Raw genomic sequence first — 22,047 nt, 5'->3', positions numbered from 1 at the left:
ACGGTGCAGAAGACTACCTATGAAAGTAGTATAGCAACATGCAAGCTGCCAATAATATGATGGGTCAATGAAACATATCTGGTGTTTATGCCATCAGCAACGAGTCTTCCACTATCACTTAAACTTTTCCGAATACTGAGAGCATGGCTAAGCTTACAACCTAAAGACAAGAGTTCGAATCGATTCGTTGGGGTTAATGCCATCACTCCATCAGCGCTACTGTCTTACCGCAGGCTAAGAAGATTACGCACACACAGGATGTGGTAAGCTGAGATATTGCAAACCATGGTTAACAACCGAATTGGCCGATATATAAAATGGTTTTCCAGGCCAAGATGGACGAACGTTAACATGTTTGCTCCCACATAGATCAACTTCAAAACAATGGCCTCTACCAAGACTCTGTTCCAGCTTACTACTCGACCAACATGGTTCGAGAACATCGCCATAAAGTCCAACGGAACTATCTTGACAACTCGTCTTGATGTTCCCGAAGTATGGGCTGTTGATCCGGAGACGTCGTCTGGCTTCCAAATTTTACGTGTTCCTCTCCCTGAAGAGATCCCTAATCAAGCACTCACTGGCATATGTTACCTTAAACCAGATGTCTTTGCCATTGGTGCGGGCTCCTTTGACCTGCTTGGGGGCGCGAAGCCTAAGCATGGATCTTGGAGTATCTGGCTTGCAGACCTTAAGACAGAACAGCCCAAAGTAACAAAGGTTGCAGATATGCCCCTGATCGATATGATCAACGGTATTACGGCCTGGGATGACAATACTGTCCTAGTCACAGATTGTCTCAACGGAAAAGTATACAAACTTGATGTCGAAACGGGGTCATACAATCTTGCGCTGGGAGGCGAGACCATGACAATCCCAGCTGACGCTCCCTTTCAAGTCGGCATCAACGGGATCAAAGTTCATCGCACTTCAGAGCAAACTTACATCTACTACACTACTACAACTCGCTTTTCCATGTATCGTGTACCCGTTACGCAACAACTACAAGCCGCAGGTCCCGTGGAGACACTTACATCAGGGGTTATTGGCGATGATTTTGCCGTGACCCGCGACGGAACCGTTTACTTGTGCACCAACGTATCCAACACAGTTACACAGGTCCCGGCCGCTGGCGGAGCAGCAGTCAGAGTAGCTGGTGACGAAAAAACCCTGGTACTTGCGGGCGCAACAGCGTGTGTGTTGAGTGAGGACGAAAAGTGTACGTTGCTACATCGGGAGCTAATGCGATGCCTGTGGATGGGGAGATAGAGCCAGCAAAGATTGTACAAGTGAACCTGCACTAGTGATCATTCAGTCTGGGTGTAATTTTTGCAAGTACAGAATAGGGTCAAGATGCAGATGTACCTCTCGATAAAAATTCCCATCTGAGTAGCAGCCCTTGAAGTGAGCCGATCTATCTTGTTCCCATGCCTAATGGCGAAAATGCCTCAACGCCATGTTCTTCCCATTATCAAATTGACAAAGTCCTGTTTCCATAATGTAAACATAGATGGCTAGAGTCCCTTGGTAAGCTTTTACCTTTGTTAAGAAACTCTACCATCGCCCACGGCGTCCGCGACCTCCAAATCCGCCTCGGCCACCACCGCCGCCTCCTCCAGACATATTTTGATCGTAGCCAAAACCGCCTTGGTTGTTACCAAAGCCGCCGCCGAAATTGCCCCCTTGGCCACCCTGTGCGCCCTGAGCACCTGCTCCTCCAGCGTTTTGCATCCCAGAAAACATGGCGTTCATCTGACTGGGGTCCATTTGGCTTGGGTCCATGCCCGAGGCCATCATCTGCTGCATCATTGCTTGCATCTCAGGAGGCATACCATCCATGCCGCCAGACATACCCGCTTGCTGGCCTCCCGAGTTGCCGCCACCTGGCATACCCATGCCGCCCATCATCATCATGTTGAAGTCTTCCATCATCTTCTTGTTGTTCTGTGCGAAGACATCTGCTCCAAATTCGCCTCTAACAGTCTCCTGCTTTGAGGCGTAGAGCGCCCATGTGAATTCATCGAAGCCGTAGTTGAAATAGTCGCTAATATCCGTACCAGGTTTCCTCCACGGCTTGTCATTCTCTGGAAGGTCTTGATACGGTCGTGTTAGTCTCAAAACACAGTTGCTCAGCCAAGTCAAGTTCTACTAACCTTCATCAATGTTGACTTGCGTGATAGGCTTTCCTGTACCAGGATGGATAGGGTTTACGTTCACATCGATCGTCGATTTCGAGGCCGCAGCCGAAGTTTTATCAGCGCTGGGTGCAGCGACATTGACTGAAGTCCGTGATTCTGATTCCTGCTTCACCGGTGCTGGTTGTGCTGGCATATCGTTTGAAGCCGTTCTTTGGGGAATATTTCGAATATCACTATATTTGGACTGCCTAGCGAAGAAAAGACCCGTTAGCACTCTCTATGTCGTCGGCGCATTCAGAAATCGCGTACTGTGGAGGGGCTGGTTTCGTGCCGTCTTTGCGCTCTGTAATAATATCGATATCCTACAATTTAGTGTCAGTTGGTGCTATCAAGACGTGCCGCGGACATCTTACAGAGTCGTCATCGTCATCGTCGTCCTCGTCCATGGCCGCGCCCTCGTCCTCCTCTTCGCCCTCCTCTAAGTCGTCTGTCTTGGGCTTGTTATCCTCGGCAGGTGCGCTTTCGAGCTTGGGCTCTTCGGGCTGGTAGAGATCATCATCCTCGTCGATATCCATGTTGGCGATTGTGATGAAAAGAAATTGGGTCGCGTAGGACTCGAATTGAGCTGGAAATTGTGAATACCAAGAAAATCAATGTGTATGTACAAAGACGTCAAGCTCAAGCTCTAACAGTGCAATAGCTAACTGAGTATATTCGGCGCCGACATTTCTCCGGACAGCTGATGGATTAATTGACCTGTGCTACTGCAGCTGCTCGACGCTTACCGAGACTGACCGAGAGCCTAATTGGTCCAACCAAGCGCAGGCTTCTCCAAACAGCTTGGAGACTTTTTAATCGTGTCGCGCCGTGTCAAAACACGGTCAAGCTGCAGGAATTTGACTTTAAAGCCACTGTCGCATTCAATCAAAGTGCTGTATTTTTTTGCCCTGAGTATGTCATTGATCCGATCAGCAAGCGGTCCTGCTGGTGGTTTAAGCATCAACACCGGTGCTGCTAATGCCTTGTAAGCTCCACACCCGACTCTAACAAAACAATCAATCATTCATCACCAATAATACCCACTCAACTTTCTACTTTACTTTTCGGCGCGAGCTTTGTCAACATACCTACCTCGTCAAACCCTCCCTCTTGCTAACCGGCGCATTACCAAATAGCGGAAATACTGCCTCTAAGCCTTCAGCCGCTGGAAGTCTCTTTGGGTCATCTGCCTCTGCCACTCCTACCAACACTACGACAACAGCGCAACCCGCAGCAGGCAACATGTCTCTCTTCGGCGCCGCCGCACAAAAGCCGGGAGGTCTTTTTGGTCAATCGACAACAGGAACCACACCTGCGCCCGCATCTGGCGGTGGTCTCTTTGGAAATGCAGGCGCTACAAACACTCAGCAGACTCAGAGCACCGGTACAGGACTCTTTGGTAACGCAGCCGCGAATAGCACCCAACAACAAGGTAAGCAACCAACTGGCGCGCCAATACAAGGAGCTCACTGGGGAATAGGAAACACTCAACAGTCGACGACGACCGGTACGGGACTCTTTGGTCAATCGACTCAGCAGAACCAAACCCAGCAGCAACCTCAGCAAACAGGCACAGGCCTCTTTGGACAGGCCGCAGCAACAAACACCCAGAGCAACACAGGAACTGGTCTTTTCGGACAGTCTCAAGCAAAGCCTGCTACCCCGGCGACTGGTCTATTGTAAACTTCCTCAAGCTCTCTGCGTTGACGGCGCTAACTTTTTACAGTGGTCAAGCTCAACCCCAGCAGCAACAGCAGAACAACACACTAGGCCAATCCACGAACCAAGTCTCAGCCGTTCAGATTAACTACGACAACATCCGCCCACGCAGCCGATTCGACGATCTTACCAAGCCCGTACAAGATGAAATTGCGCTTCTGGACAAGGGTATCCAACGAGTTATCAAGATGCGAGACGAGATTGGTGAATTCATGCCTCAACACGAAAAGGACATCGAACAGCTCGGTCTCGACGTTAAGTTCGTCGAGTCTAAGTTCCGTACCGTTCAAGTCGCTCTCAACAACGATATTCAGACCGTCAAGGCCCTTCAAGATCAGACCCGAAAGAACGCTGCCGACGCTCGACTATGTTTCCGAGGCGCCGACAACCTCAAACTTCCTACGCACTACCACCAGACTGGTCTATTCGCTAGCCAAGCACCTGCTGCCGATACCAACGGCGCCGATGCTGCGTCAACACATGCTGATGCCCAGGATCTGATTACATACTTCAACCGCATCTGCGACGATATCGAGAAATACAAGGCACGTCTGGATGAGTACCGTGGAGATATTGAGAGAGATATGCCTGGAGTCGAAAACGGTCTCTATGAACAGATTCGGGCTCTGCGCGATCGCAGCGCTGGCAGCGTAGTTGTGCAAGATCAGCTGAACGAGGTGCTGTTGGCGCTAAGAGACACAGGAAGTGCCATTGTTGCGCAGGCTGGACAGATTGCTGATACCCGAGAACGGTTGTCACGTCTCCAGGCTGGCATCGTGGATAGTGGAGTTTATGCCATGGGTATGAATGCTTAGATCACTAAGACGTGATTGGCAAAGAGGGGGCGATCCAGAGACATTGAATGGCAATATCAACATGTTGGACACCACGAGAGTCCGTTCTTGTGTAGGGGACATGATTTCATAGAGGCATCGTTTGGATGAATCAAGGAGCGTCTGGTATTGATAACTGCAGCAGGAAACTTGAGTAAGGTTAACCTTACGACATGTACAAATACCACTGAAACCAGCAACATTATTGAAGGTTAGGGAAGAGCAGGGATATTTTCTTACCATAATAAGCACAAAACACTTGAGCAAAATGTCATGAGCATTGATCATTTACCAGGCTTCATCACATTCAAGGACTCGTGCAGTGGAATTGCCAAATGTCCTAAAGTTCATTATCTTGCCTCGCGACCACAAGATCGCGGGCCTGGGTATCAAAGCAGTGCTGAGCCGTGATGTATATACAAGTAATCGCTGTTTCCCCTCCAACTCCCTCTTTTGAAGATCCTTGGGTTTTCTCGACAGACTAATAAGACTAGAAGGTCCCTTCTCCATCGCCATCATCGCCGTAGTCATCGCCAAACTCGTCACCATTCTCAAAGTAGTTTTCGGCATCGTAGTCTCCCGCGTCCTCATCATCGTAAACTTCATCCTGCTCTTCCTCTTCCATGCCCTCCTCGTCTTCTAGGTCGCCGGCCTCGTCGCCATCTTCTTCCTTCAGAGCTTGCAGACGTTCGAGGAGATTTCGGCCCTGCATCTCATCTTCAACATCGCCTGCCATACCGAAAGCTTCCTCTGCGCTTGGTAGCGCACTAACGCTAGAGAGCTCGAGCTTCCGGCGCTTGTAGCCACCAGGCATGTCGGCCCTGTTGGTGGTTGCAGCATCGATAGTTTCGTATAGTTCGCTAGGGAAAAGCTCGCGGCAAACTGGGCGATTGGACCAATCCGGAAGAGCGCGCTCCTCACGGGCGAATTTGTGGGAGTAGGTGGGTACAGCGGTGAAAGGGTCTACAGAAGCCTTGCTCTTAATACCAAAGACAGCATTCTTCTGTGCTTGGCCATAGTGCTTCCGAGGCGCTGTCGGATCGTGGAGGGCTGTACGCTTGGATGTATATAGAGGAGAGGAGTGGATCTGGTGCCTTAGAAGTAGGAGATGTTGTACGGCGGATTTCTCGTGCGAGGCTAGTTCTCGGGGGGTTGGGACGAGGTATGGCTGTTTGCTGTGTTAGTGATGTGTCATACCTCAAGCTTTGAGGTCTTGCGCTCCAATATGGAGTACAAAGATACAGGACAAGAAAGTAACATACAGGAAACAGCTCAGAGGGTCGCGCATCAGGCTCATCACCTGTATCCCACGGCACATTAGGCCTTCCACCTCTTCCGCCGCCGCGTCCACCACGCCCACCACCTCGACCTCCTCTAGACATTGAGATGCGCGCTTTGACTGGGAGTGTTCCCGATCAGTTATTGATGAGCGTGAGCGTGGGTTGAAGGGTGTGTTAAGCGTAATTGTAGTTGTAGAGCAAATGTAGTGACACTATTCGCGATCGAGGTTTGACGCAGAATGATTTTTTGCGGGGTGTAGTTTAGATTCTGAATGCGCCTACGAGAAAAAAAGGACCTAGCGGAATTGGCTCCGTCATGACGATGCCCCGCTAAGTAGGCACTTTCTCTCTTAGATGGGATAGTTTTAATGGTTGCATGAGATACTGAGGGCAAATACAAACATGATGGTCAGTAATAAAATAGAATTATAGATAAATATTATCATACAACTTACTATAATTCAACTAGATTCAACTCTTCTTCGTTTGCTTGGATGAATTGGGCACTTTCGTTACCTGTAAACTTCAGGCTTCTTCGACTACGTACCCCTCCATAACTTGCAGCTTACATCCACCATCTACAGCTCATAGACTACTACCGAACAATCAACTCTCTCCGCCTCTTTTCGACCATAGGATACTGCGCATATTAAAATTAAGATGTCCGGTCGAGTTGTGCCTCAACAAGCCGATAGTGTCCCTGTCAGCGGGCTCGCAGAATTGCACGCCCATCTCGCCGAGCTACATCAACCTGGAAACGAACAAGCATCGCTGAACAACAAGCTCTTTGACGATGTTGAACTTCAACTCACACGTAAGGCGCAAATACTTGGTTATTAAACAGAGACACTAACCTTGTACAGCTTCCAATATCCCCATCATCCAACCAACTCTTCTCCCTCCGCTGATGTCTCTTCTCAAAACCACAACTCAAGATCCCACTGTGGTCTTCTCCCTCACCACCAAACTTCTATCTCCTCTCTCATTCACACAGTGCCTCTCCCTAGGCGGAGCAGAATCCATTATTGAGGCTCTCAAGTCGCCTCTTGCAGGCGCGAACCTCCTCGCTCTCAACATCCTCCAGAAAGCTGCTAGTAATGCCAGAGAAGTCGACGCTCTAGCTGCTCAACCTGAAGTTGTCGAGGAGCTACTTCGCACATGGCTGAGTTCCCCAGATGCCGATGTTGGAGGACGCTCTACGAGAGTCTTGGGCAGTCTTCTCGAGACGGATTGCGATGTTATTCCTGAGATCCAGTTAGCTACCGCCAATGGCGTCAACGGTACTAGCTCTTCCGAAACAGAGCTTGTGAAGCGGCATGTCCCTGGGCACGCAAGCCTTTGGCGTTTAGTTATTTGGGATCATTATTACCTCGAGATCATCGTCTCCCTCTGCCGTCCCGCAACAATTGACCGACAGGCAACGTTTGCGCAAGATCGTCTGTTGAGAATCATCCCCCGTCTTACAGCCCTCCATCCTCGTGCCATGGCCATATCCCCATTTGCGGATCTATTTCCTCTGCCCGGTTATGCAGACCAATCTATCGGCCATGGATTACTGCAGTGGGCGGCGCTGAACATGGTTGATACAACCGATGTTCTCATGCACCAGACTCTTATTGTCTTCTTTGAGGCGTTTGTGAGCATTATGCGTATTGCAGGCGACTCGGCCGAGAAAGATGCCATCGTGCGCAACGTGGTGAAAACAGCTATTTCACAGGATCAGGAACTGAAACAATCCTTGGAGATGCTTCCAAATCGGACGGTGCAGGAGGAGGCGGAGCCTCTCGCTAAGTATATCAGCAGAATACTGAATTAAGGGGTATGTAGGCTTAGGAAGCGAAAAGGACCTAAGAACCTAATAAAGTGACATTAAGACTCACTTATCCATCTATTATGCTCTTAAAAGCCAGGGTTTCTAATGCTACGCAGCCAGTGAGAGCCTGTGACTCCAAGTGCTATAGTCCGTGTTGCAAGAATATCTAGATTCAAGGTGCCAAAGCGTAGGTCTTACAAACACAACCAAGACAATAATTCATGAAAGACATAAACTTGTATGTATTGGCACATCTCAACTCAACCCATAATACATGTCCACTTATCGCTATATGCGATAACTTGGAGTATCTAAAACACCGTCACGAACATCAACATTCTCTATGATTCCATCCAACGCCCTGGTTCTCTTCACCGTTAACAACCGCGGAGGAAGTCCGTCCTATAGCATTCTCCTCGCGTCTGCCTCTCGGTCACCCATCGGCTCAACCGTCATACGGCTAGCCACGCTGTCTTGCCGTTGCCTGGCATGTGTCATTCCTTCAATGCCCAGTGCCACCTCTCCAACTCGTCGCAACACTAGCAGGAGCGAGGCGCGCAAGTCTGGCGTGAGATCCTTTGTGAGAAGCTCAACCGCAAGAGGATAGAAGTCGGGAATATGTTTCTTGAAAGCATCCTCAGGGAAAGTAGTGTAACCTTCCAGAACATCGACAACGACAGGGCGCCATGCAACGATATTTCGGTGCTGGCTTTCTTCTTCCAGAGTGGTGTAACCATGGACGATATCCTTGCACAGAGGCACCAGCGCAGCCTCGACGTCAGGTCGGCTCGACAGTCGCTCCGGTGCGTCATCAGCAAACATGCGGAAAAGAATTGAGATGTAAGTTGCAGCTGAACCACTCTCCTGCTTGAGAAGGTTGGGTGGTTGCTTCATGAAACCCTCGCGCCATAGCCTCATACGCAATTCCTTGTCCTCGTTGAATTTACGAGCAAACTGGAAGGATCGCTTGAGTAGTGACATCAGACGCAAGAGCTCCTGGGAGGGAATGTGTGCGTAGACAGTGTCATTGCTGAAGAGTTCGTTGACTGTTTCAATCATCAATAGCTGTAAAACGCAACGGGAGATGATTCGGTTGAAGAACCGTCGTCGAGCTGCTGTCACTACAACGGGCTGTTGCTGGAGATTCGATGATGGTTTAAATTCTTCAAGCGCGACATGAGGGCCGTCTCCGGTCGGCGTCTGAAGGTCATCATCATCGTCGGGCTGAGGGATGGCACTGCTATCTTCATCCAGCGAGTCTTTCCTGTTGTTGATCTTTAAAGACTTCTCGTCAACGGGTGTAGCATCTGTTGCGCCAGCAGAGAATTCAAGGCCATTGGGAGGAGGTGATATTGAGGCGGTGTTGTTAATTGCGGTTGCTGAAAATAGCTGGTATGCAGTGGTTCGCTCGAATAATTCGCAGAAAGCGCCAACAAGCTTGTTCCAATGCTCTGGCTTGAACTTGGTGACATTCTTGAGGATCAGTTGCTGCAAGCAGTTGCTGCCGATTCGCGAAATGGTATCATTCTCTTGGCAGATGCAGAGCGCCAGTAGCTCCAAGAATCTATCCAGCATATACTCCAAGGCGTCAAAATAATGTGTGAAAAGCGTGATCATGTTTCGCAGCGCCTGGATCATGGTGGTTGATAACCACACTGACAACTCCTCATGATTGAGAACGTTGCTCATCTCTGGCCGAGACCTCAACACCATAAAGATGGGGTATAGTTGTTGACGCCATAGAATGTCCCAAAACTCGGCTGGGAAGGTACCGCCATACCTCAACAGGGTTTCGAAGAAATACTCGAGGGCATTTGATCGCACTTCCAAGTCTTCGCCGGTCATGAGGACATCGTGGAAAGCGAAGAGGACAGGGAACCAATAGCCTTCCTCAACCGAAGTGTTCGATCGTGATCGTTTTTCAGAAGTTTGCAATGCGCCATCAGGGGGTGGAATGTTGTTGTACTTTTGAGACAATGGACATTCGGGTGTCTTCAACATAGTAGGAATCAGAGACTTGAGTAGCTCCAAAGCTGCCAGACTCTTCTTCTGGAACTTGAGGTTCTTGGAGAACTCTGTCAGGCATACGATCAAATCAGTGAAGGCACCCTGAGAAATCACCACTCCGAACTTGGTCTTGTACACCTGGTTGACGTTTTCGTAAGCCAGATTAACAATACTTTCGTGAGGTTCGCGGGCAGCGACTGTGAAAACACCAAACATGGTCCTCCAGCCGGATCGGATATTATCGCCACGGGCTTGAATCATTTGTATCAAACATCTGAGAACCATGTCCTTGACCGTGACGTTATGCGTGTTTGCAAGCACATGCTCGAAAGGCTTCAGGAAGTCCTTCTGAAATTTAAAACCGGCCAATTCCTCGATCTCCATGAATCGCATTGACAGTTGGCGCAGCGAATCAAGCGCAAAGAACACAATGTTCATGTTGTTATGACATCCAACTCGATTGAAGTGTTCGCCAAAGACTTCCCAAATGTTGCTCCACTCAAACCTGACACGGTTCATGTTGTAGTAGCTGATCTCGACGATCTTCTGCAAGCTGTAGGTACGAGGCATATCATTAGAACCAGACACCTTGATCTCATCCCAACTGACTTCTGTCAGTGCCCGAGCAAAGTAGACCATAGATTCACCAGTCAGGTTTGCCGTGTTGGTGAAAATGCGGTCGACACTGCGAATCACGTCATCAGACCGACTCTCGAGGGCAATCTCGGTAGAGAAGCCCTTTGTTGAAGTTCCTGCTCTGGCCCGTGTCGACTTCTTGGAGCTTGATGAACGGGAGTCGGAAGTCTCGGACCTTGGTGGGGGTATGAAACGAGCTTTTGATACATCAGGCACAGCACTCTCGTCAACACCACCTGAGATAAGTTGAAGCCGGTCGAGCTGACTGATGCACATCAAGACGTCTTTCCATGACTCACGGAGAACATTACCCTCAGTCTGTCCCAACTCAAGCACGACCTTGAGGGCTTCAATGTTCTTGGCCAACATCTCTTGAGGGTTATTCAAGTTGGTTGTGTTCTTCAATGCCGACATGAATGCTTCTCTGGGCGTGGACATATCGAACAGACAGGCGATTTGTGTGGCCAACTTCATACCCTCAAGACAAAGCTTGTTCACTTCGAGATTGTGAGACTTCTGAATTTGGCTTGAGAGGGTGGAAAAGATCGACATCCAGGTAACGCTGAACATAGGGCTGACATGCTTGAAGGAAGTTGCAAGAATGTACTTTGTACCAGCTTTACGTCGTTGACTCTTGAACAGATCTTTGAATAATTGTTCAGAGCGCAGAGCGATCTCTTCGGACTGCTGCATGTAGGCTTCGCGCTGCAAGTCACGACCAACATTGGAAAGAGCCTGCCCGAGGCCAGCAGCAATACCAGTGGATTGAGCGGGCACATTGCCAGCTGCGGCTGCTGCATCCCGTTCACTCTTGAGAACAATCTCATGAGCAGCGATTTCATCATAGATGCCGAGGAGGTAGTCGTCGGGCAAATCGGCGTTATCATTAATACCACGATTGTTCTTGATGAACTCCTCCTTGCTCATGCGCTTGGCGATCTTGACGCTGTGCAAATCAGTATTGAGTAGAATAACCGAATATGCTAGGACGTATGCGGTGTCGGCATTGGCGAATGCATTGGGGTTTCCAAGAACATAACGCTCGGCAAATTTAAGCATGAATCGATCGATCTTCTGAGCTTCACCAGGCAGACGGAAAGACTGAAGGAATTGGCGCAACGAGTCGACGAATCTCCGCTTGGCGAACTCCATGGTGTCGACAAATGCGTGCATAATGTCGATGTACTTCTGTTCTCCTTCACCCAAGTACTCTCCAATCTGAGCCTTGTCGAGCTTGTCCTCTCTCAACAAGAACTCGGCAATATCCTTGGGGCTGTCACTTGGAATAAAGCCATCGCGAATGAGCATCTGGATACCCTTCTTCGGCTTGAAGTTGAACTGGTTAATTCCCTTCATCAACGCCGTCTTCCTCATCTTCTCCTTCTCTAGCTGATCCGGGTCATCTTCCAGAATAGGGGTTGATGGAGGTAGAGGAGTTTCCACGCGAGAAACGCTGTCGTTGATGCTCGGGTCTATCGACGGTCGAATATCTAGAGAACCCTTGATGTCCTGGTTTTCAGGATGTGTGGGCTCGGCGTCACCTCGTATCGGTGCCGACCAGTTGACCATGGATCGCAACGTCTCAACCAACGCTTCAATGGACAATCGTTTGATCGCATATTCTTTGGGGTAGTCGGGCTCTGAATCTTGATGGGGAGCGATGTGAGCTACTGTCAGGGGGGGTGGGAGGGTTGTCTTGAGTTGCCATTCGCTCGCAGGGGTGGTCTTCAATCGCATTTCTTCGTACACTTGCTCGTTGATTGTTGTAATAGTGAGCGGGGTCGTCGAGAACTTGGACAAATCCTCGATGATTGTTTGGTAAATATTATCGACCGTCTGATCGCAGTCATAATTAAGGTAGATTTCAACCAGAGCCTTGGGGTCGGCGCACAACCGGTTAAGGATTGTTATAAACTGAACTTTTTGCGACAGCGGCGCCGTTCTCCGTGCGAGAAGAGCCAAGTAAATTTCATTCAAGAAGACCTCAATCTCTTTCTGTCAAGATTGTTAGTAAATCAGGGCTTGCACTCCAGAAGTCGATTCACCTTGAAATCAGCACGCATGTACTTAACCATCAACCAAAAGATCTCGCTGCTCACGTTGAAAATCCGGTCAACTGAGCTAGCGCCATTACGGGTGATACTTAGACAAAGATAATACTTGATCGCCTGCAGGAAACTCGTAGGGTCGCCGCTTTTTGAATTCTTAATCGTACAAAAGGGAGAAGTGAAAACAGCAATATTGTTGTTAAGGAGGGTGTGAATAAGATGAAGAGAAATGAGCTTAGAGCGCATTGGTTGACCGCGGACGTCGTACAGCTGGTCAGGTGGTAGAACCTTGGTTGAAAGGTTGCAAAAGGATCGGAAGACGAGGTAGGCATCCCGGATGTAGACCTCGTCCTCAGCGTCCAGCACGTCGCCATCCTCTGCGGGGGTGGAGTCTTGACCGGCCTGATCAGACGCTGGAGTACCAGTCTCCTTTCGTTCGGGCTTGAGCCTTGTAACCATAGTAGGTCCATCGCCCAGGTTCGAGTCGTCAAAGCTCTTCCGATGCTCAAGATCTTTCAGTGTGAGCTTTGCGCCGCTCTCGGCTGGTTCGGAATCCGCAGCCTCGGAGGGTTCAGCTGGCGACTCGTCGCGGTCGCCATTGTCGTTGGCGCCATTGGTTGATTCGGCGTGGTCGAAGGTAGCGTTGCTCGAGCCATTCTTGAGATGTTCCAAGTTGAGACGGGCCTCCTTCATGTGCAGTCTTGTTTTGACTCGTTCAAAAACAGTACCAACCATCTGGGTCAAAGTGCCCTGGGCAACCTGCTGGTTTGCTGTGCTCCGCGACAGCAGGAAGACGTTGTATACTTGTCGCACTGCCTTCAGGAGGCCAGCGCCATGGACAACGATCTTGTCATTGAGGACAGCTGCAAGCAAAGACTTGACAATTTGAAGTTGGATCTCAACAGCGGTTGTCTCGCCTTGGAAGCAGTTACAGATAGTGTCGATGGCTCGCTCGATCAGGGGAGCAACGGGCTCAGCACCCTCTTCGGTCCCTTCGGAAGGGTTACTTGGTACGGAGAAGTATGAATAGGAAATGAGCTTCCCGATACAATCCAGAGCAGTCGTGGTAAGCTGCACATTCGTGGAGCGCGATGCTAGTTGTAGGGGAGCGAAAACGATCTCGGGGTCGGGGAGCTGGTCCTGTTCTTTGATGGCGTCGAGTGCCTTGGTGGTGGTCTCCTCTAGCTGCTTGTTGCGCTGCGCATCTTTAGACGCGGCAATGGCCTCAAGTGAGGACACTACAAATTTGAGGGAGCTCATGAGGGAGCGCAGAAAAGGCCAGTGGCCATTCGGTAGGGGAGAAGGTAATCGAGAAGGTCGGGGTCGAAGGAGGGAGGTTGTGAGGTTCAAGTCGGGTCGTTTTCGTAGGGCAATTAAAGAAAGGAGACGTGGATGCGGCGGGAGAGGGAGCTAGAGCTCACCTATACGCTGTAAGTTTAAAAGTCTCGGCGCTGCACGCAGGCCAAACTTAAGGCATAAAAGTTAGACTCACAAATAGGATGAGTATCCAAGCTGATCACAGGCCAGCAAAAAAGAAGGAGAGAAGAAAAAGAGCCTGCGTCTTGGTGATGTTGTCGTCAGCTTTCAAAGGCTAGTATACACTATTTAGTCCAGGTACGATTCAATACCAGGGATACGAAGCCCGTCGAAGTGGACAGCGTTACCAGTGGAGGCCCCAGTTTCCAATAGTGAGCTCTGACTGCGGGACCCTTTCCATAGCCCCAGATGGTTCGTAAGCTGCCAATTAGGGGCCGAGAAGGGGCATAGTGTCCTCTGAGGCAACAGGTACCTACCGATACCTCCAGAGGATTAATTGCATTTCATCATTCACCAGCCACAAGGGGCTCAATCAATACTTAGGTAGGTACCTGATATCAAGAGACGAAATTATTGAGTCAGCTTATGCCTCTTCAATCCAAGTCTTTGGTGTTTGATTTTTTACACCCTTCAGCTTCATAGCAAGCTTTCCAATACTCCAGATGCTCATCCCCAATTAGGCATCATGTTAGACGACACAGAAACGGCTCTACGCCGATCCAAGATACTTGATCTGGCAAAGTGCCACTCGACGCTTCTTGTCGCCAACATTTATGAGATTCAGAAGTTTATATCAAGTCTAGAAGCAAAATCGAAACCTGTATCGTCATCAGGACTACCGACTTTTCTTAAATCCTTACAGCGCGAGAATTGCACATTATGCAACCTCATCGACGAATTTTCATCAGACCCAAACTATGACGCTCAGCAGCTCACGGCTCGAGAACGAAAGCTTGATGCCAGCGTCACATTTACAACTCAAAGCATTGCCCAATGGAACCGACTCAAGAAAAGCCATGGCTTTGTCGCCATCAACCAATCGTTCCAGGGCTCTACAAAAGATGCGCGAAGGCAGGAAATCGAGAAACGACAGGTTTCAGGGAAAGACAAGCACGATATGCATCGTCTATTGAAAGAGCAGGGCCGTGTTGAAGTCGATGTCGTTCAAGGGGGGCGGGAATGGATCACCGTCAAGGCTATTTCTCGCGACCGTCTTGCTCGTCAGATGAGCGACTGTGGCTGGGGATGGGGTGAACATGAACTTGGGGAGCAAGTCGATCGAGATGAGTGGGAAGATACGCCGTTAGCAAAATACGTGCAACGGTTAGTGACAGCTGCGAGAATGAACCGTCACGAATATCGGTTCCCTCGAATACGTCTTGTTCTTGCTAGTCTCAGTCGCGGCAAAGAAGAGCTGGACATTCTACTCTATCAATTGAAACACATTGATCCTCTTGTCGAGGTCATCATCGAAGATCAAGATAGTGACTTTGTCACTGCTCCCGGCCCACCACTCGATATAGCCATTGAGAATCTCATTGGCGATGAACTGGCATCACTTACATCCACAATCAATCTCGACCACACTATCCTTATCGACCTCATCTCTGACTTGACACATCTAGACCTTGAGCCCCAACCGTGGCAGTCGCGGACAACGCGCGCACAAATAGAAGAAGAAAATGCGCACGCAGGTGGACTCATGGCTCGTGTGTTATATCCAGTTTTGACAGATCGCCAACTCGTTTGCACACGAGAGGCGGCAGAGCATTTTCATGATGTTCTACGCACCGTTGGAACTGAGTCTGAGCGCCAACGTGGGAGGTTGTTGATACCCTGGTATGGTACTGGTACACAAGACATGACCCCTGACCTCATTCGCGAGCGGTTTCAGGAACTCACTGTTCATCCACTACCCTCCAATGTTCAGATTCCGGTGTCCGTAGTCGATGAGCCGTGGGACATGGACGCTATATCCGCTGCTATAGCCAAGGGCGTACTTCCCCAAGTAGCCCAGGATGTGGCGTTGAGTAGTGGCTTCAAGAGTTCCAAGCTGTCCATCTTTATGTATGGCTGGGCCGCGGAATTAACAACCTTAACTAGTAACAAGGAAGTCCGAGGACAAATACGGACTTGGCTCGAGGCAAATCGCAAGAACGATGAAGAACTAGGACCTCAGATATGGCGTCTAGTAGTCACGAGGAACCTCCTAGCAAAAGCAGCAAGCCCTAGGGAGGGATGGCAAGAAGTACATGGTGACGATGCTGACGATGAATGACGAATTGTATAACAAGTGTAAATAAAATTACGATGAGAAGAGTTCTGGGTGTTTTCAACATGACGAAGAACTTGGCCGCTGGAATAAGAGAAGGGATTCATAGCCGGTACATCATAATTCTATGAAGAGCACTCTTAGGTCACTTGCCTGAATATCCTAAAGCCTGGAAATTGACGTTTATTGTACCTTTAGGACGCCTTTTATCGTTGATCCCTAAGATTTCCCAGTGTCAATGTCTTATGTCAGTCTTGATTTTACACATGTTGGAGCAAGGAAACGGCAATAGGGTAAGCACCTATCTAAGCACTTTTTGAGACCCCTGGCTTACTGTGGAGTTCAGGGTTCTAGCCAAACTGAAGTGAGGCAAGTCGAGAGGTTACAATTCACGGACGAACTCTAGACCGAATGCTTATTTTCATCTCAATGGCCTCCGCAGTATGAAAGGGAAAAAACTGAATTCGACAACAATTAGAAGTAAGCATAAATCAGATGTTTCTGCCAAAGAATTCAATTCTCTTGTATACTTTCCTCTTTAGGCTTAGCCTGCATCTCATCACTAACAGAAACTCTCGGTCTTTTGGCTCGGTCTTTTGCATCCCCACTGTATGTCTACATACTTGAGACTCACCAAGATGCGTGCAACTTCCTTTCTCTCATAGTTTAGAGTGTGACTGTGTACTACTGTTTGAATTCACCGTTCTTTCTCGCTGATTTCGATTTCGTGCTATTTGCTGTTTTCTCGGGATATCAAGCATGTCTCGAAACTCACCCCCAATCATATCAACCCCCAGCTTCTTTCTAAATGATCCGCTTGATGTAAGCCAGGAGACCATAATCGAAGAAGGGATACTAGCTCCGGCAGACGATTCTCTTGCGTTCTCGGCAGATACATCAGCTGCCGGGGGTGCCATGGCCGTGTCTTCGGCCGCCAAGACGGAAAAGAAGAGGCGTAGACCGGCCCTAGCATGTGAGCAATGCCGGCGCCGAAAGATTCGATGCAACAGAAATTTGCCGTGTTCAAATTGTTTCAAATCAAATATATCGCCTTGTACTTATGCCCCTACACATGTCCCAGCCTCGCGAACCAAGAAAGGCGCTGCGGACTCATCTTCACATGTGCCGGGGAGATCAGCCCCTGTCGTTGACCTGTCCCGAAAAACAACCCCTTCGGATTCTTCTGCAAAAAGACAATCTTCCAGCATTCCAAGCTCTACAGTAGGGTCAAACTCGGAAACTTCAACTGTTGATGCGTTGGCTGCTAGGGTCAAGGAGCTTGAGCAGAAGCTTGCCGAGTCATGTCACATCACCCAGCCAGGAGAAGATATATTGATTCAACACGATGACCAGGAGGCGGATCCGGCTCCAATGAAGGGTACTGTCTCCAAGACGAGATTTTTCGGCCAGAGCCACTGGATGAATGGTATTGTCATGGTCTGTTGCCCGCTTCATATCTTGAACTTCTTCTCTAACGTGAACACACAGTTTCCTAATGTCCTCGATGTGCTCAAGTTGCCAAATGAACGAAACAAGGAACCTCATCTGGTATTCGCTAAATGTAAAACCTTAGCTCGCATCATTAAATCACATCGCCTGAAGCCTATTTCAACAGATAAGCTGGGATATACCATTCCCGAACGTGGACTTGCAGATCAGCTTGTCAACGCCTACTTCGCCACATTTGAGGGCGCCCTCCGGATTCTGCATGGCCCTACATTCTGGGCAGAGTATGAACGTTACTGGCAGAATCCCGAAGCTGCTAGCCAAGTGTTTGTGATGCAGCTCCAGACTTGCATGGCAATTGGAGCAACAGTCCACGATGATGTCTTCAGCTTGCGCTCTGCTGCCACGCAATGGATCCATGAGGTACAGATCTGGCTCCAGTTACCGCCGGAAAAGAGCAGGATGACGATCGCTGGTATTCAGATCATGTGCATGCTGAGTCTTGCAAAGGGTTGTTGCGGAGTTGGCCAGGAGCTTACCTGGGTCACTGCAGGAGCTCTAGTCAGGCAAGCTATGTACATGGGCCTGCATCGGGATCCCAAACATCTTGCCAACATGTCTGAATACCGCTCCGAGATCCGTAGACGGCTATGGATAACTATTCTCGAACTCAACTTGCAATCTTCCTACGACGCTGGAGGCCCACCTTTGCTTTCCTCTAAGCACTACGATACACGGCTCCCAGCCAATCTTAACGATAACGAACTGTCCGATGAACCGGATGCTGAAAGACAACCAACTGGCGACCCTGGGGCTCTGACTGATATGTCGGTTCAGCTTGCCCTTCAAAAGTCTTACGCGCTTCGCTTGGTCATTATCAAACACGTCAACGAATTTCGATCCAAAGAGTCCTACACCGAAACACTACGTCTGAACTCTGAACTTACAAAAGCATGTCGCACCCTCACCGAGACGCTTGCTGCTCTATCCCAAGCCCAAAGGCATCAACCGCGCATTATTTTCACGCAATTCCACAGTGCTCTGGTCCAGATGTTTACATACCGCTGTTTTCTGTCTCTTCATCAGCCTATGGTAGCTCGCTCCAACGACGACCCAACCTATTATTACTCTCGCAAAGTATCACTCGACTCTTCGCTCAAGCTCGCGCAACTATGTACCCTTTCAACACCACGCTATGGAACGTACCCCCCTGGTGGTTCGAATGACCCTGCGACAAGCCTCAATCGTTTGATCACAAACGGCTCAGGGCTTTTTCGTGTGGTGCCCACTCTAACGCTCTTTTCTGTGGCACTCGAGTTTATTAAGAAGTGTGAAGAGCAACGCGATAGTCTTGGTGGCCTTCCGACTATGGGTTATGGAGAACTTCGCTCTGTTCTCAACGCTGCTCAAATATGGTATGAGCGAAGAGTGCTCGCAGGAGAGACAAACGTTAAAGGATACTGCTTCGTTGGTGCTTCTATAGCACTTGCTGATGCTATGGAGCTGGGGTTGTCGCAGGAAGATATTGACCAGACTGTCATTGACGCTGGGGCACGTATGGGCAACAAAAGTTACGAGCTGCTGAAACAGGCTGCCGAACGTGAAGGGATACCAGTTGTGGAACCTGAAGACGAGGAGGTGATACAAATTGATGTGCCGCTCCTTGACGGCGATGCCATGCAAGGTATCATGGATATTCCATTGGACTGGATGGTGATGGGTGATCTGGGTTTAGACGGAATGGGTGGATTCAATTGGGCCAGAGGTAATATGCCTCAAGAGTTTGAATCTGTTGACCCATCGGTCGTTTCACAATTCTAGACACGGCATCGCAGGTAACGAATGGTAATGAATGTATGATAAAAGACTAATCCCACCTCATGGAATAGTACATATCTATTGGGCAGTTATCTTTATATAGGTATCATATACATCTACTTGTATTATTGGTCATACAAGTTAAGATGTGCTAATGCGCGGTATGGCTTTCAAGACAACCTGAGACACGATCTTGCTCATAGAGAACCCATACCTTATACCCAAGTCTTAGTACATGTTCAGACCAAGCCAATGCGACGTTGTCAACTGAAACAGAAATGATCAGTGCCAAGTCGTCTGTTCGAGCCAAAGGGCGTCAGCTACACACGAATAAGGACTCGTAATATGGTCGGAAAGACACAGAGAGGAGCGAATATATAATGAGGGATATGCAGTAGATTCTTTGTCCAAAACACCCCCCAAGTTCGAAAGGATATAACATTATTAATCAATGGTCATTGTACATGGGCTTTTCCGCCTCGTAAATCTTCCGCACTTGCTGCAACGTGACCGAGCGATGGGAGCTCTATGAACTGCTCGTCGCCTCGGCTTCTACCCAGGATCACTCTCGTAGGCATTCCCACGAACTCCCGAGTAAACTCCTTGCCGCATCTCTTCTGTCCTACTGAGATCATCTCCGCCTATTCTATAAAAAGTCATTTCCTCGCTCGACTGGCCTTTGGGCTCTCTGTATGTTTCTGAATTTAGAGTTAAATGTTATTCAACCCCCAATTTACAGAAGGAGCTCAAGAGGGTTCTCGATAACCTTCTTGACCTCCTTGAGCCACTCGGCACCAACGGCACCGTCAACAACCTTGTGGTCGAAGCTGGCAGTTAGGGTGATCTGGTCGTCGAACTCAACACCGGCCTCGTTGTCGGAGGGAATGGCAACCTTCTTGGTGGTACCAACGGCGAGGATGGCAGCCTGAGGAGGGTTGATGACAGCAGTGAAGTGGTCAACGGCAGGGTTCATGCCCATGTTGGAGATGGAGATGGTACCGCCCTGGTACTCCTCGGGCTTGAGCTTGCCATCACGAGCCTTCTTGGCAAGGGACTTGACCTGAGCAGAGATAGCCTCAAGACCACGGCCCTCGACACCAGTGACGATAGGGGTGATAAGACCAGTAGGGGTGGAAACGGCGACAGAAACGTCGACGGTGTTGAACTGGCGGATGTTACCGTCCCTCCAGCTGGAGTTGACCTGGGGAACCTTTCGGCTGGCAACAGCGATGGCCTTGATCAGGAAGTCGTTGACGGAGAGCTTGTACTTGCCATCGGCAGAGGCGTTGAGAGCCTGGCGGAGCTTAAGAAGCTTGCTGACGGAGAGAGAGCTGGTGACGTAGAAGTGAGGGTTGGTCTGAGTGGACTCGACCAGACGGTTGGCAATAGTCTTGCGCATGCCGCTGATGGGGATGTCCTCATAAGAGGCAGCGCTGGAGGCAGCGCTGGCGGCGGGGCTGCTGACAGCCTTCTTGACATCGGCCTCAGTGATCTGTCCGTTCTTGCCGGTACCCTTGATGCCATCGATGCTGATACCCTTCTCGCGGGCAAGTCGCTTGGCGGGGGCGGCAATGTTGGGCTCACGGTCGAGAGCAGTCTGGAGGCGGCCCTGAGACTCGTACTGCTGGGGCTCAGAAGAAGGCTCGGGGGTGGAAGCAGACTCAGACTTGGACTCGGACTTCTCCTCCTTGGGGGCAGCGGGCTTAGCGGCACCACCAGCGTCCTCGACAGAGAACTTCTCGAAAGCGGCGACATCGGTACCCTCCTCGACAAGAACGGCAATGGGCTGTGAAAAACGGAGTCAGTAACGTTGTACATCGACGTTGAAACAGCGTTGGCCATAGGAGTAAGATACCCCGAGACCCGAGCGGTGGCCTGAGTGGATTCAAAAAATTCGACGACTTACGCTGCCAACAGGAATATCCTTCTCGCCAGCATCCTTCAGGATCTTGGCAATAACACCCTCTTCCTGGAACTCGAAGTCCATCTGGGCCTTGTCGGTCTCGATCTCAACAAGGACGTCACCAGGGGCGATGGAATCGCCGATCTTCTTCTGCCAGGCGCCAATGTTGCCAGCCTGCATGGTAGGAGACAGAGCAGGCATCTTGATGACCTGGTGCTCAGGGAAAGAGGCATAGTGTCGCACAACGTGGGCAGCAAAGCCGGTTCGCAGAGCGCTGTGAGTAGGGGCGAGAACACGCCTTCGGAGAGCGGCGCTGAGCATTGTGGAAGATATTAAGGTCCTTCTGATTGATAGAGATATATTAGTTGGTGTTGAATATAGATGGGGGCAGCGCGAATATGAATTGAGCCACTTTTTGGGGTATTTGGGGGGTTGCTGGAAAAAGCACTCACCGGCCGGATTGGCAATTGAAAGAATAATTTAGATACGTGACGTGAGATCACGAAAAGGAGATCGAGAGCGGAGGGAAGAAGTCAAGGACGGAGAGTGATACAGCTCTGTCGTGAGAAGGAGAGGGAGAGAAAGAGTCGGGATCGGAGGAAATTCTTGGGGTTGGACAGACGTGGAGTTTTTTGCATGTTGAGCTCCGACGACTGAGGTACTTCGAAGCTTTGGCGTGGACTAAGCCTCTTTGGGACCCAAAGTGACTGCAGGGGCCTTACAAAGGACCCGGCATTGGTGGTGCTGAGAAGCAGAAGCGACCGTTGAGAGGGCAGAA

General features: G+C 49.7%; 9 protein-coding genes across 9 annotated transcripts; 5 read left to right on the top strand and 4 right to left on the bottom strand.

Annotated features, from left to right (window-relative positions):
• Positions 1 to 384: 384 nt before the first annotated feature.
• Positions 385 to 1,326, top strand: FGSG_04163 (uncharacterized protein; the record flags this gene model as incomplete). The annotated part of the gene is made up of 2 exons (XM_011323164.1): positions 385 to 1,219; positions 1,316 to 1,326. 2 exons carry the CDS (start codon positions 385 to 387, stop codon positions 1,324 to 1,326), a joined length of 846 nt encoding a protein of 281 aa, XP_011321466.1.
• A 228-nt stretch (positions 1,327 to 1,554) lies between these two features.
• FGSG_04164 (uncharacterized protein) lies at positions 1,555 to 2,713 on the bottom strand (the record flags this gene model as incomplete). Its single annotated transcript, XM_011323163.1, has 4 exons — positions 1,555 to 2,084; positions 2,154 to 2,386; positions 2,448 to 2,500; positions 2,552 to 2,713. 4 exons carry the CDS (start codon positions 2,711 to 2,713, stop codon positions 1,555 to 1,557), a joined length of 978 nt encoding a protein of 325 aa, XP_011321465.1.
• A 378-nt stretch (positions 2,714 to 3,091) lies between these two features.
• FGSG_04165 (uncharacterized protein) lies at positions 3,092 to 4,711 on the top strand (the record flags this gene model as incomplete). Its single annotated transcript, XM_011323162.1, has 4 exons — positions 3,092 to 3,162; positions 3,314 to 3,609; positions 3,658 to 3,856; positions 3,904 to 4,711. 4 exons carry the CDS (start codon positions 3,092 to 3,094, stop codon positions 4,709 to 4,711), a joined length of 1,374 nt encoding a protein of 457 aa, XP_011321464.1.
• A 354-nt stretch (positions 4,712 to 5,065) lies between these two features.
• FGSG_04166 (uncharacterized protein) lies at positions 5,066 to 6,210 on the bottom strand. The gene is made up of 2 exons (XM_011323161.1): positions 5,992 to 6,210; positions 5,066 to 5,897 (listed from the first exon to the last, which is right to left on the bottom strand). Exons 1-2 carry the CDS (start codon positions 6,109 to 6,111, stop codon positions 5,220 to 5,222), a joined length of 798 nt encoding a protein of 265 aa, XP_011321463.1. The 5' UTR covers positions 6,112 to 6,210; the 3' UTR covers positions 5,066 to 5,219.
• Positions 6,211 to 6,669: 459 nt separating this feature from the next.
• Positions 6,670 to 7,825, top strand: FGSG_04167 (uncharacterized protein; the record flags this gene model as incomplete). The annotated part of the gene is made up of 2 exons (XM_011323160.1): positions 6,670 to 6,823; positions 6,873 to 7,825. The coding sequence occupies 2 exons, from the start codon at positions 6,670 to 6,672 to the stop codon at positions 7,823 to 7,825; spliced, it is 1,107 nt and encodes a 368-aa protein (XP_011321462.1).
• A 399-nt stretch (positions 7,826 to 8,224) lies between these two features.
• On the bottom strand, positions 8,225 to 13,773 carry FGSG_04168 (uncharacterized protein; the record flags this gene model as incomplete). Its single annotated transcript, XM_011323159.1, has 2 exons — positions 8,225 to 12,460; positions 12,511 to 13,773. The coding sequence occupies 2 exons, from the start codon at positions 13,771 to 13,773 to the stop codon at positions 8,225 to 8,227; spliced, it is 5,499 nt and encodes a 1,832-aa protein (XP_011321461.1).
• A 742-nt stretch (positions 13,774 to 14,515) lies between these two features.
• On the top strand, positions 14,516 to 16,108 carry FGSG_04169 (uncharacterized protein; the record flags this gene model as incomplete). Its single annotated transcript, XM_011323158.1, has 1 exon — positions 14,516 to 16,108. The coding sequence occupies one exon, from the start codon at positions 14,516 to 14,518 to the stop codon at positions 16,106 to 16,108; it is 1,593 nt and encodes a 530-aa protein (XP_011321460.1).
• Positions 16,109 to 16,861: 753 nt separating this feature from the next.
• On the top strand, positions 16,862 to 19,369 carry FGSG_04170 (uncharacterized protein; the record flags this gene model as incomplete). The annotated part of the gene is made up of 3 exons (XM_011323157.1): positions 16,862 to 17,075; positions 17,184 to 17,539; positions 17,591 to 19,369. The coding sequence occupies 3 exons, from the start codon at positions 16,862 to 16,864 to the stop codon at positions 19,367 to 19,369; spliced, it is 2,349 nt and encodes a 782-aa protein (XP_011321459.1).
• A 730-nt stretch (positions 19,370 to 20,099) lies between these two features.
• On the bottom strand, positions 20,100 to 21,590 carry FGSG_04171 (uncharacterized protein; the record flags this gene model as incomplete). Its single annotated transcript, XM_011323156.1, has 2 exons — positions 20,100 to 21,152; positions 21,273 to 21,590. The coding sequence occupies 2 exons, from the start codon at positions 21,588 to 21,590 to the stop codon at positions 20,100 to 20,102; spliced, it is 1,371 nt and encodes a 456-aa protein (XP_011321458.1).
• Between the last annotated feature and the right edge of the window lie 457 nt (positions 21,591 to 22,047).

This window comes from Fusarium graminearum, chromosome 2 (genome assembly GCF_000240135.3).
Source record: "Fusarium graminearum PH-1 chromosome 2, whole genome shotgun sequence".
NCBI lineage: Eukaryota > Fungi > Ascomycota > Sordariomycetes > Hypocreales > Nectriaceae > Fusarium > Fusarium graminearum.
Note: the sequence above shows the minus strand (reverse complement) of the source record. Positions and strands in the feature narration are given on the sequence as shown.